This window comes from Triturus cristatus, chromosome 8 (assembly GCF_964204655.1).
Source record: "Triturus cristatus chromosome 8, aTriCri1.1, whole genome shotgun sequence".
In the NCBI taxonomy this organism is placed as follows: Eukaryota; Metazoa; Chordata; class Amphibia; order Caudata; family Salamandridae; genus Triturus; species Triturus cristatus.
In genome coordinates this window covers 3261725-3275517 of record NC_140591.1, presented here as the reverse complement: position 1 = coordinate 3275517, position 13793 = coordinate 3261725, and the positions used below count along the sequence as shown (strand labels likewise).

Here is a 13793-nt window from a genome sequence, read left to right as displayed (position 1 = left end):
AGGAGGTGCAGGGGTGCAATGGCTCGGGGGTGCAAGTGTTACAGGTGTGCAGGGGTTCAGGAGTTGCAGGGTTTTTGGGGTGCTGGGGTTCAGGAGGTGCATGGGTCCGTGGTGCAGAAGGAGCAGGGGTTAGGGGGTTCAGGGTTTAAGGAGGTGTATGGGTGAAGGGGTGCAGAGGTGCAGGGGTTCAAGAGGTTCAGAGGTGCAGGGGTTCAGGAGATGCAGGAGTCTGGGGACTAATGGGTGCAGGGGTTCAGGAGGGACAGGGGTCTGGGAGTGCAGGTGTTCGTGTGGGCAGAGATTCAGGGGTACAGTGTTCAGAGGTGCAGGGATTCAGGGGTGCAGAGGTGCAGGGATGCAGGGGTGCAGAGATGCAGGGGTTCAGGGTTTCAGGAGGTGCATGGGTGAAGGGGTGAAGGGGTGCAGAGGTGCAGGGGTGCAAAGGTGCAGGGGTGCAGAGGTGCACAGGTGCAGGGGCTCAAGAGTTTCAGAGTTGCAGGGGTTCAGGAGATGCATGGGTCCGGGGTGCAGGAGGAGCAGGGGTTAGGGGGTTCAGGGTTTAAGGAGGTGCATGGGTGAAGGGGTGCAGAGGTGCAGGGGTTCAAGAGGTTCAGAGGTGCAGGGGTTCAGGAGATGCAGGAGTCTGGGGACTAATGGGTGCAGGGGTTCCGGAGGTGCAGGGGTTCAGGAGGGACAGGGCTCTGGGGATGCAGGTGTTCGTGTGGGCAGAGATTCGGGGGTGCAGGGATTCAGGGGTGCAGAGGTGTAGGGGTGCAGGGGTTCAGGAGGAGCAGGGGTTCAGGGGTTCAGGAGGGACAGGGGTCTAGGGGTGCAGGTGTTCGTGTGGGCAGAGATTCGGGGGTGCAGTGTTCGGAGGTGCAGAGTTGCCGGGGTGCAGGTGGTCAGGGGTGCAGGGGTTCAGGGGTTCAGGGGTGCAGGGGTTCAGGAGGAACAGGGGTTCAGGGGTGCAGAGGTGTAGGGGTGCAGGGGTTCAGGGGTGCACGGGTTCAGGGGTGCAGGGGTTCAGGAGGAACAGGGGTTCAGGGGTGCAGGAGTTCAGGAGGGACAGGGGTCTGGGGGTGCAGGTGTTCGTGTGGGCAGAGATTCGGGGGTGCAGTGTTCGGAGGTGCAGGGATTCAGGGGTGCAGAGGTGCAGGGATGCAGGGGTGCAGGGGTTCAAGAGGTTCAGAGGTGCAGGGGTTCAGGAGATGCAGGAGTCAGGAGGGACAGGGCTCTGGGGATGCAGGTGTTCGTGTGGGCAGAGATTCGGGGGTGCAGGGATTCAGGGGTGCAGAGGTGTAGGGGTGCAGGGGTTCAGGGGTTCAGGAGGAACAGGGGTTCAGGGGTGCAGGGGTTCAGGAGGAACAGGGGTTCAGGGGTGCAGAGGTGTAGGGGTGCAGGGGTTCAGGGGTGCAGGGGTTCAGGGGTGCAGGGGTTTAGGAGGAACAGGGGTTCAGGGGGGAAGGGGTTCAGGAGGGACAGGGGTCTGGGGGTGCAGGTGTTCGTGTGGGCAGAGATTCGGGGGTGCAGTGTTCGGAGGTGCAGGGATTCAGGGGTGCAGAGGTGCAGAGATGCAGGGGTGCAGAGGTGCCGGGGTGCAGGGGTTCAAGAGGTTCAGAGGTGCAGGGGTTCAGGAGATGCAAGGGTTCAGGGGTGCAGGGATTCAGGACGGACAGGGGTTCAGGAGGGACAGGGGTCTGGGGGTACAGGTGTTCGCGTGGGCAGAGATTCGGGGGTGCAGTGTTCGGTGGTGCAGGGGTTCAGAGGTGCAGGGGTGCAGGTGTACTTCTAGACACACGGCACGATGAAGTGACGCGTTCTCTCTTTCTCCTGCAGCATGATCGCCATCATCGTCATCCTTGTGGCCCTCATCGCGCTCATCATTGGCTTAGGAGTCTCAGGTATGTCCGGAGGGGCCCATGGGGCCAGACTGGGGGCCGCAGTGAAACCGACAGAGACCGCTTGTCATGTCTGGGTTCATCTCTGTGCTTGTTTTACTGCTGAGGGAGTGAAGCTTGCGGGGGGGGGGTCTGCCGAGATGTCAGCCTCATGGAGGGTTACACCCTCTAGAAGTTAGGGGGTGGTACAGCTCTCTCTTTGTGCCCTACACACTTCACCAGATCCACCCCACCTCACCCTTACCCCTTACCTGAGGGAATACACTCTCAACTCCATCCCAAACTGGCTGTCAACTCATCAACATTCTAGGCGTCATCCTAGACAAAAGGCTCAACCTACAGTCCCATATCAATACCATCGCCAAGAATGCAAGCTACCAGCTGCGCCTCCTCTGGGGGTTCAGCGTTTATTTCTGAGCAAGAACTAAGGGGCATATCAGCAACAACCGGCGATAATTATCGCTAAGCGCACTTAGCGCTAGGATAATTATCGCCGGCTAGCGTGGATTTTTATCGCTGAGATAGCGTGCTATTAGCAACGTGTTAGACGGACCGGGAGGGTCGGCCGAGGACAAGGGGAGAGGTCTCCGGGGAGAGCCGTCTCCAGCGATCGTACAGATAAATAACTTCCCCCCCACAGACAGACACCACACAAGGAGAAGATTTAGCGTTCTTTATAGGCAATTTCTTACGGTACGATGGAAGGTACAAGGAGGTCTGGACTCAGGGGTCCCCTCGATTCAAGTCTCTCAAGATGGGGAAAGGGGGTAGCGGGACAGTCTGGTTACCAGTCTGGTAGTTGAGGTGGTACGGTGGATAGCTCACAATCCTCGAGCTCGGTGTTCTAGCTGGGACGGGCCGCGGCAGCGCCAGCAGGTCCCGGTGGAGATGGTTGATACACGGTCCGCGGCAGCGCCAGCAGGTCCCGGAGAGATGGTCGATGCACGGTCCGCGGCAGCGCCAGCAGGTCCCGGTGAGGATGGTCGTTACAATGGGCCGCGGCAGCGCCAGCAGGTCCCGACGAGGATGGATGTTGCAGAAGGCCGCGGCAGCGCCAGCAGGCAGGACGATAGTTCACAAGATAGGGCTACGGCAGCGCCAGTAGTCCGTCAAGGCTGAGTTCTCTCGGTGTCTCTCGACTTCAGGATACAACTGCCGTCCTGCTCCGGAGCTGCCCTAGTTATAGGTCTGGCGCCCTTTGATGTCCGGACCCTCGCACTTGGAGGTCGGAGGGTCCGGGATGAAGGTGTCCAGACACCCAGCAGGGGGTGGAGCCAGCGCCTGGGGGAGCTGGAGGCGATCGGCACCTGGCGGGGGAGAGCCCTTGACGCTTCGTTCTCCCATTGACCTGCCAAGTGGTCCGCTCACCTCCAGGTGGATGGTGGTGCCGGGATGCCGGGGCCGGCCAGGCCCAGGGTTAGGGTCGGGTGAAGGCCACGCGGCCTCGTGGCGCAGGGCCCAAGATGGCGGCTTGATCCGGCCGGGGGAGCCGGTGGTGGCTCGGTCCCGTGATACATGGAGGTCCGGGGGCAGGAGTTCCGTCGGGAGACGGAGTGCGGGTGATTCGTGTGGGTCACGCCTGGCGGGCCGGGGCTTAGGCCCTGTCATGCGGGGAGGGAGCAAGCCCTTCGTGTGGCCTGTCCAACATGCGTCCCCCCCAGCTGAAGGCGGGGAGAGTCACCCATCTTCCTGGGGACTCTCCTCGTCGAGGCGGAAGAAGCGTGACAGGCCATCTGCGTTGGCGTGGTCTTGGCCCGGTCGGTGTTCCACGGTGAAGTCCTTTCCCTGCAGGGAGATGGACCAGCGCAATAGTTTTGGGTTCTCCCCCCGCATCTGCATCAGCCACTGCAGGGGTCGATGGTCGGTTTGTACCCGGAAGTGGGTACCGAAGAGATAGGGCCGGAGCTTTTTGAGGGCCCACACCACTGCGAAGGCCTCCCTCTCGATTGTGCTCCAGCGCTGTTCTCGGGCCAGGAGACGTCTGCTGATGAAGGCCACCGGCTGGTCATGGCCCTCGGGGTTCAGTTGGGAAAGAACCGCTCCGATGCCGTGGTCGGAGGCGTCTGTCTGTACAATGAATTCCCGACTGTAATCGGGGGCCTGGAGCACAGGGGCGGTGCACAGGGCGGCCTTCAGCTTTTCGAAGGCCGCTTGACAGTCGGTGGTCCAGTTAATCCGCTTCGGCTGGTTTTTGGACGTGAGACCCGTGAGGGGCCCCACAATGCTGCCGTAGTCCCTCACGAACCGCCGGTAGTAGCCGGTGAGTCCCAAGAAGGCTCGGACCTCGGTCTGGGTGACGGGGGGCTGCCAGGACTGGATGGCAGCAATTTTAGGTTGCAGCGGGGCCACCAGCCCGCTTCCCACCTGGTGCCCGAGGTAGGTCACGGACCCTTGACCAATTTGGCATTTGCCAGCCTTAATCGTGAGGCCGGCCCGCTGGAGGGCCTGCAGGACCTCTTGGAGGTGGAGGAGGTGGTCGGACCAGTGGCGGCTGTACACCGCGATATCGTCCAGGTAGGCAGCGCTGAACTCCTCGAGCCCCGCCAAGACCTGGTTCACTAGACGTTGAAAAGTAGCGGGGGCATTCTTCATGCCGAAGGGCATGACCTTGAAGTGGTAGTGGCCATCGGGGGTAGAGAAGGCAGACCGTTCCTGAGCCCGGGGCGTGAGACCGATCTGCCAGTAGCCCGCTGTTAGGTCGAAGATGCTGAGATAGCGGGCGGCCCCCAGCCGGTCGATCAATTCATCTGCTCGGGGGATAGGATGAGCGTCGGCCCGGGTGACAGTGTTCAAGCCCCGGTACTCGACGCAGAATCTCAGTTCAGGCGTGGTGCCGGGGGCAGCGGCTTTGGGGACCAGTACAACTGGGCTGGCCCAGGGGCTGTCCGAGGGCTCGATGACCCCGATCGTGAGCATTTTGGCCACTTCCTCTTGGATGCAGGCCCGTACCCGATCTGGCACGCGGTAGGCCCGGTGTCGGACAGGGGGACTGTCCCCGGTGTCCACGTCGTGCAAGCACCAAGGGGTGATCCCGGGGGTGAGGGAGAACAGTGTAGCGAACCGCAGTAGGAGGTCCCGGCAGCCCTGGCGTTGCTCTGGGGTGAGGGCATCGGAGAGCCGGACCCCGTCCACGGAACCGTCGTTCTCCTGAGTCTTCAGGAGATCCGGGAGGGGTTCGGAGTCTTCCTCCGCCCCACTGTCCGTAGCCATCAGGAGGCTGAGTTCTGAGCGCACAAAGTGTGGTTTGAGTCTGTTGGTGTGGAGGACCCGAAGGGGGTTCCGGGGGGTCCCCATGTCGATGAGGTAAGTGACGGGGCTTTTGCGCTCGACCACTTTGAAGGGCCCCGTCCACTTATCTTGCAAGGCACATGGTTCGGTGGGGGACATCACCCACACTTGTTGACCAGGTTCGAACTCGACGGAGGAGGCATTGTGATCGTACCATTTTTTCATGTCCTCCTGACTGGCCTCGAGGTTCGCTTTTGCCATCTCCCTGAAGCGTCGGGTCTGATTGCGGAGGGCCAGGAGGTACTTGAAGACGTCTGGAGGGGTCTTTAGGGGGGCCATCTCCCAACCTTCTTTGACTAGGCTGAGGGGCCCTCGCACAGGGTGCCCGTACAGGAGTTCGAAAGGGCTAAAGCCGAGGGACTTCTGGGGAACTTCTCGATAGGCGAAGAGGAGGCACGGGAGTAGTACATCCCACTGGCGACGGAGGGGCTCTTCCAATCCCCCAATCATCCCCTTGAGGGTGCGGTTGAATCGCTCCACTAGTCCGTTCCCTTGGGGGTGATAGGGGGTCGTGAATCGGTAGGTGACCCCGCACTGTTGCCAGAGGGACTTCATATATTTCGAGATAAAGTTCGTGCCTCGGTCGCTGACGACTTCTCGGGGGAAGCCCACTCGGGAGAAGATCCCCATTAGGGCCCGGCCAACCACCGGGGCTGTTACAGTTCGTAGGGGCACCGCCTCGGGGTAGCGGGTGGCGTGGTCCACCAGTACCAGGATGAACCTATGTCCTTGTGCCGTGCGGGGGTCCAGGGGCCCCACAATGTCTATTCCTACCCTCTCGAACGGGGTGGTGACCACTGGGAAGGGTTGCAGAGGGGCTTTCAGCTTACGGCCGCTCTTCCGACTGGCTTGGCACGTGGGGCAGGACCGGCAGTGGTTAAGGACGTCGTTCCGCATCTTCGGCCAGAAAAAGTGAGTCACTAGGCGACTGTAGGTTTTGTCCTGGCCCAGGTGTCCAGCCAGGGGGACATCGTGGGCCAGAGTTAGTAGGAAGTCTCTGAAGCGGAGAGGCACCACCAGCACTCGACTGGCCCCTAGTTCTGCGATTCTTTGTTCGCTGTATAGCAGGTCGTTATCCCAATAGACCCAATGAGTTCCGGTGGAGTCCCCTGCGCTCTGGGCGCTGGCTTGCTGGCGGAGCCCCTCGAGGGAGGGGCAGGTCTTTTGCTCCTGGCGGAACTGCTCTTGGGTGGGCCCCCCTTCTTGACGCCACTGAGCCAGGCCGGGGAGGTCCTGGGGTTGCGCGACCCCTTCGGCCGTTGGTTCTGGGGGGTGGGTCTCGTCGTGGTCCTCTACTGGGGCGACCGGGGGCGGAGGTGCTGGCCATTCTGGATCTTCTGATCGGGGGACGGCACGGGCGGCCATGGACCGGGTGGTTACGCAGGCCCAGTCCGGGAGGCCCAGCATCCCCAGGTGCTCTCTTCTTTCGACGGTGGCCCACGGGGAACTCTCAAGGTCATTCCCCAGGAGGCAGTCCACGGGTGCATCATCCCGGACCGTCACCTTCAACAGGCCGGAGACCCCTCCCCATTCGAAGGGGACGCAGGCCATTTGACACAGACTCTCGGAATTGTCGGCTGAGCGGACGGGGCAGAGAATGTTCGGCAGGATCTGCTCGGGCTTCACCAGGTGACAGCGGACGGCCGTCACACTGGCGCCTGTGTCACGTAAGGCCTCGGCCCGACGTCCATTAATGGTCACCCATTGGCCATATTTCCGGGTGTTGACGGGTAGGGGGGCCCGCGGAACCATGTCCTTTCCCCCTAGGCATGCTAGAACCATGGCGGCCGGTTCCCACTCTTGCTGGGCCGGCTCATATTCTTCCTGTTCCTCTGATAGTCGTTCTTCCCCCAGGGCGGCGGCCGCTACCTGGCGGGGCTTTGGTGTTTGGTTCTGCGGGCAGCTCGGGTCATTGGCGTAGTGGCCGACTCGCTGGCATCGGTGGCACGTGACGTTGGCTCGGAACCCCGGGCGCATCGGGGGGTTGCCCCGCCCGGCCGGGGGCGGGGTGCTGGCCACGGGTGTTGCCGGGATGGTGTCTCTCCCTCGCCCCTGGCCTCCTCCTCCTCCCCGGGGACGGTGCTGGCCTTGGTTGTTTCGGTTTTGCTCGTGCGGTCCTCTCCGGCCCACTCGGGTGCTTTCCCATCGGTCAGCTTCGGCGGCGAGTTGCCGGGGGTCAGTCAATTTACTGTCGAGGAGGTGCTGCCTGAGCTCGACGAAACAGTTGTTCGACAGGTGCTCCCATACCATAAGGTTAAAGAGTTGCTCGTAGGTCGTTACATGGCTCCCCTTGATCCAACCCTCGAAGGCTCGGCTGAAATAGTTGACGTACTCCACCCAAGTTGTACCCGGGATCCGGGTGCAGTCTCTGAACCTCTGGCGGTACATCTCGGGCGTGAGGCCGTAGCGGGTGAGGAGGGCAGCCTTCATGTGGTCGTAGGACGACATCTGGTGATCTGGGAGCTGCAATAGGGCATCGCGGCCTTCGTTGACGAACCTCCCCCATAGTCTGGCTCCCCAATCACTCCGGTCGATCCGGTGGGAGGTCATGGCGATCTCGTAGGCTTTGAACCACTGTTGTATGTCGTCCTCTCGGACATATTCTCGGACAACATCCTTGGGGATGTGGACTTTTCTCTCGGTTGCTCCCGGGGTGTGCGGTCGCTCAGGCACCCCCGGTTCTTTATTCTGTTTCCGGAGTTCTATTTCCGCCAGTTTGCGCTCGTGTTCGAGTGTTATTATTTTTTCCTCGAGCTCTCTCTGTCTCTGTTTTTCTTCTCGCTCTTCTCGGAGCCGCAGATGTTCTAGATTTAGTTTCTGCTCGGCTAACTTTAGTTCACCGTCCATCTTGAGTCGTGCCATTTCCAACTCATGTAATCTGGTTCTTTCTCTTTCTTGGATCTCCTCCTGCGAGAGGCCCGTTCCCCGCTCCTCGGGAGCCGTGGCGTTCCCCTCTGGTGCGACACTGTTTTGGTCGGGGGATCCGGTGACCCCAGTTTCCGCCCACGACTCAAGGGCGCGCTTTAAATCGTCTTTGGTACTCAGGCCGGTGGTAGCAATGCCTAGTTCCATGCAGAATTGTTTAAGTTCGCGGTGGCTATATTCTTCCAACTTATCCATTTGGAACTTTTCAGTGGAACCGCTATCTTTGGCTGACATCGTGGTTTTGTCGTGGGGTGAGCTACTCTCTGTACGATTACGCGTTGATTCGGATCGCGCCGCTGGCCACCAATGTTAGACGGACCGGGAGGGTCGGCCGAGGACAAGGGGAGAGGTCTCCGGGGAGAGCCGTCTCCAGCGATCGTACAGATAAATAACTTCCCCCCCACAGACAGACACCACACAAGGAGAAGATTTAGCGTTCTTTATAGGCAATTTCTTACGGTACGATGGAAGGTACAAGGAGGTCTGGACTCAGGGGTCCCCTCGATTCAAGTCTCTCAAGATGGGGAAAGGGGGTAGCGGGACAGTCTGGTTACCAGTCTGGTAGTTGAGGTGGTACGGTGGATAGCTCACAATCCTCGAGCTCGGTGTTCTAGCTGGGACGGGCCGCGGCAGCGCCAGCAGGTCCCGGTGGAGATGGTTGATACACGGTCCGCGGCAGCGCCAGCAGGTCCCGGAGAGATGGTCGATGCACGGTCCGCGGCAGCGCCAGCAGGTCCCGGTGAGGATGGTCGTTACAACGGGCCGCGGCAGCGCCAGCAGGTCCCGACGAGGATGGATGTTGCAGAAGGCCGCGGCAGCGCCAGCAGGCAGGACGATAGTTCACAAGATAGGGCTACGGCAGCGCCAGTAGTCCGTCAAGGCTGAGTTCTCTCGGTGTCTCTCGACTCCAGGATACAACTGCCGTCCTGCTCCGGAGCTGCCCTAGTTATAGGTCTGGCGCCCTTTGATGTCCGGACCCTCGCACTTGGAGGTCGGAGGGTCCGGGATGAAGGTGTCCAGACACCCAGCAGGGGGTGGAGCCAGCGCCTGGGGGAGCTGGAGGCGACCGGCACCTGGCGGGGGAGAGCCCTTGACGCTTCGTTCTCCCATTGACCTGCCAAGTGGTCCGCTCACCTCCTGGTGGATGGTGGTGCCGGGATGCCGGGGCCGGCCAGGCCCAGGGTTAGGGTCGGGTGGAGGCCACGCGGCCTCGTGGCGCAGGGCCCAAGATGGCGGCTTGATCCGGCCGGGGGAGCCGGTGGTGGCTCGGTCCCGTGATACATGGAGGTCCGGGGGCAGGAGTTCCGTCGGGAGACGGAGTGCGGGTGATTCGTGTGGGTCACGCCTGGCGGGCCGGGGCTTAGGCCCTGTCATGCGGGGAGGGAGCAAGCCCTTCGTGTGGCCTGTCCAACACAACGCTTATCTCAAAAGCGATAAAAAATCCTAGCGCTAACTGCCAAACGTGATATTATCGCTGGAAACCCAGCGATAATCCCACGAAGTTTGGCGATAGCTTGCTGATAGGGACTCACAAACTTAGCCATGATATCCACCTTCCATAGGCTATCATGGCTAAGTCAGTCCTGAAGCAGGCGTAAGGAAAGTAGCGATAACAGGGGTTATTGCTACTTTTCCTGCCGCTATGCTTCATAGCGTGGGGCTTGATGATAGGAGAAATGTCGCTTAGCGACATTTCTCCCGTTATCCTGGGGAGGAACGCCCACTTTGCATCTCATTAGAGATGCAAAGATGGGCGTTAGGAATTCAGGCGCTAAGGCAAGGTTTCACGAGATAGCGTGACCTTGCTAATATAGCGATAAAATTATCGCCGCTTTTCTGCCAAAAACAACCGCAAAAGCGGCGATAATTTTATATCGCCACCTTATAGATATGTCCCTAAAAAATATTGCCACCTTATAGATATAAACAGGTAGAAAGGTGCCTTCAAGGGATTTGTTTGGTAAATAATTTGTATAATTTCGATTCTTAATTAAAGGTAGGGCAGTTATATACATACAAATTTATTAATTATCACTTTTTCAATACTTAAATCAGCTTAGTTTGTCAGAATCAGGATTGAATAAGGTGTGAGTGAATCATCACATATTAACCTGAATACAATAAATTCAATAAACCAAAAGGAGGAGAAACAAGCGGGTGTCTATATAAAAATTGAATATATATTTCTAGTTCAAAAAAGGGTACTTCAAATTACAACAATTAAATACAGTGAAAGGAAATATTTCACAACTTGAGTGTTTAACGGTGTCGGTAAACAGACACAAGAGTAGTTTTGCCACACAGAGGCTCTTTTGAGATTTAAATAACCTACAGATTAAGACGGGAGCTTTTTGACAATCAACTGAATTTCTTTGACTACAATATACTGATTAGTTACGAATTTAGGACATCCCACTTGATTTTCAGTGGATAAAATAACCCGCTGTGATTTGAGGGGTCAACCCTGTAAATAAAATTGTCCTGAGGATGGTCTTGGTAAAGAAAACCTAAAGACCGAAACGTCGACAATCACACTGTTTTCCAGAGAAATGGCTATATATTGTTGTGAAAAAGTGTTGGATCAATTTGAAAGTGAAGGCATCAAATATTGAAATATTTCCTTTCACTGTATTTAATTGTTGTAATTTGAAGTACCCTTTTTTGAACTAGAAATATAAATTCAATTTTTATATATACACCCGCTTGTTTCTCCTCCTTTTGGTTTATTGAATTTATTGTATTCAGGTTAATATGTGATGATTCACTCACACCTTATTCAATCCTGATTCTGACAAACTAAGCTGATTTAAGTATTGAAAAAGTGATAATTAATAAATTTGTAGGTATATAACTGCCCTTCCTTTAATTAAGAATCGAAATTATACAAATTATTTACCAAACAAATCCCTTGAAGGCACCTTTCTACCTGTTTATTCATATTTGCCCGAGCCCTCAAGGGTATATTGGGTTGTCCACTGCACTTACCTTACCTTATAGATATGCCACTAAAAACCTTGGTCCAATCATTGGTTCTTTCCAGATTGGACGACTACAACTCTCTCCTTGCTGACCTCCCCAAATCCCACCTTTCCCCTCTAAAATCCATCCGCCATTCAGCGGCCCGCTTCGTATGTGGGGCTAAAAGAAATGATCACATCACACCCTTACTGTTTTCTCTTCACTGGATTACCATCAAAGCAAGGTCAATCTACAAGACGGCCTGTGTCACCCACAAAGCCTTGCAAATAAACTCAGCATCTCAGGCAGCTCCAGACCTTCACACATTGCGGAAAACGCACTGCTCGAACCTCTTACCTTCACAACGGAAAGATTTATGGCTCAGTAATTCTCTGGTAATGCGGCTAGAATTCGGAACTCACTTCCTCCATCCCGCCGGATCGCCACCTCTTTCTGGACTTTCAGAACTCTGCTCCTCCAAAGGCACTTCCTGCATTAATTCAAGCAATCTCATGACCCTCACGGAACTCACATGACGTGAACTTTGTAAATATGTATTTTATACCCGTATTAAACTAACGCTGGCACCTTTACTTTTTACAATGTAAACGTGCAACTTGTTAGTGTTGTTACTGTATATATGTAACTTGTTAGCGTGTTTAGTCTATCTTGTGTACCTTTTGTAACTTACCTGGTTCTTTTGTAAAGCACTCTGACTCCTTTGGGTAAAGTTTGCAGTATATAAAACTGCATTAAATACGTAAATAAATAAATAAAATAATACAAGGAGGGCTGTAGGCAGAACCCGGGCAACGTCTAGCTGACGATGACCTTCCAGGACTAGCAGAGTAACCCCAAAAACGAGGCAGGCCGAGAAACCCAAGCATTCCCTTATAGACATCTCCTATGCACACTTCCCTAGTTCTCCTGCTCACAGCTAAGGTGGCCCAGGTCGCAGGGAGACTATCTAGAGTAATTCCTCAATTAACACATGAGGATCAGAAGGGGTTTATCCCTGGAAGCCTAATGTGTGAGTTAACCCAACAACTAATCGGATGTATTGATACAGCGAGAGAAAGATCTGTCCCCTTGGCGGTGGTCACATTGGACGCCGCTAACGCGTTCGGTCGAGTTTGTTGGGAATATTTATGGGTAGTCCTAGAGCATATGGGGTTCGGACCTCACTTTATAATTACATTAAAAACACTATATAACAACTCTACAGCTAGGATTCTCTTAAATGGAGCCCTTACTAAGAGTTTCGAGATCACTAGAGGGACACGACAGGGCTGCCCAATTTCCCCCCTGCTCTTCAACTTATATATCGAGCCATTTGCCCAGGCGCTCCATCAAGATATCCAGGTGAAGGCTTTCCGTATAGGAATGTCCGAGAAAAAAATCTCATTATACGCGGATGATCTAATCATATATACATCAGACCCGGTTATAACGATTCCAAGGGTAGAGTAACTGGCAGACGAGTTTGGGGCCCTGTCTGGGTACCTGGTAAACAGAGAAAAAAACGGGATTATGTGCTGGAATATCCCGGATTGGAGAGGGAGTGTACAGATAGAGATGAGATATTTAGGTATTAACATTCTCAATGCAGTGCAGGACGTCCCACAGCATAATTTGGAAAGAATTACAAAGGAAATTGAAAAAAATCTTTGAAAGGTGGAAGAATCTTCCTCTGACGATATAGGGAAGGGTTAATTTGATTAAAATGGTCATTCTCCCGAAACTCACATTTCTTTTTAATTGCTTACCTCTAACATTCCCGAGCAGGCTCATAGATAGAGTGCAGGGTAAACTGGGCAGTCTTGTTTGGGCAGATAGGGGAGCACGCATGTCCTGGAAAAAACTTAGACGTAGATTGGCAGAAGGAGGGCTTGCACTACCAGATGTAAAACTATACTGCATGGCATTCCAGTTCAAAAACTGTAGGGTAATACTATGCACAACAGGGCACAGGGTGTGGGGTGGTTTGTGTGAAGAAATGATTAAAGAGTGGGGAGGGAAGGGATTTCTGTTTAAGTTTGGCGCACAGAAATTTTTCAACAAAATAAAATTAAAAATGTTGAAGGCAGCTCTCATTTTGTGGGTTAAGATCAGGAACATTTTAGGAATCGGATACTATTCAGGTGAGGCTCCAATATGGGACTCACCTGGTACGCCCGAATGCTTGCAGGACCAATTGAGTGTCCCACTTAGTGATGGATGAAGTGGTCCCATGGGATGTTTTATGGAGTAAGACAGGGGGATCTTTGTCCCGGTTTAAATTTCTCCAGCTGAAGTCTTGGGGGGAAGTGAATAGACGTGAGACTAAGAGTCTTTGTGAGTTTGAAACAAAATTAAAGAACGAAAATATAGTAAAGAAGGAACTAAGTGGATGGTACTATGCACTATTGACTTCTGAGGAGAAAAAAATCAAAGCCCCCTACGAAATATGGGATGAGGCGATGCAGACTCCTGATCCACAAAAAGTATGACATCTTTCCTTCAAGTTACTTTACAAAACAGTTAAACCATCAAACTTGAAGAGAAATCATTTCTTTACGGCAAATAGACTATATTGGACTCCACAAAAACTAGCAAAGTTTGTAACTGATGTTCCCCCCAAATGTCGCAGGTGCGGATTGATCAGTGCTAATGATAAGTGTTAGAAATGGGATTTCTGGTTGGCTAAGGCTTGCGCCAAAGCCAGGCAGAAAGCACCACTCTAGT

General features: G+C 55.0%; 1 protein-coding gene across 3 annotated transcripts in view; it reads left to right on the top strand.

The window, feature by feature from the left end:
• The window catches only part of VTCN1 (V-set domain containing T cell activation inhibitor 1), a 267404-nt gene that overhangs the window by 78509 nt on the left and 175102 nt on the right, over positions 1–13793 (top strand). For all 3 annotated transcript variants that reach the window (XM_085620698.1, XM_085620697.1, XM_085620699.1), the window contains exon 2: positions 1837–1901. In XM_085620698.1, the coding sequence (XP_085476824.1) occupies positions 1837–1901 (65 nt within the window). The remainder of the gene's footprint in view (positions 1–1836; positions 1902–13793) is intronic.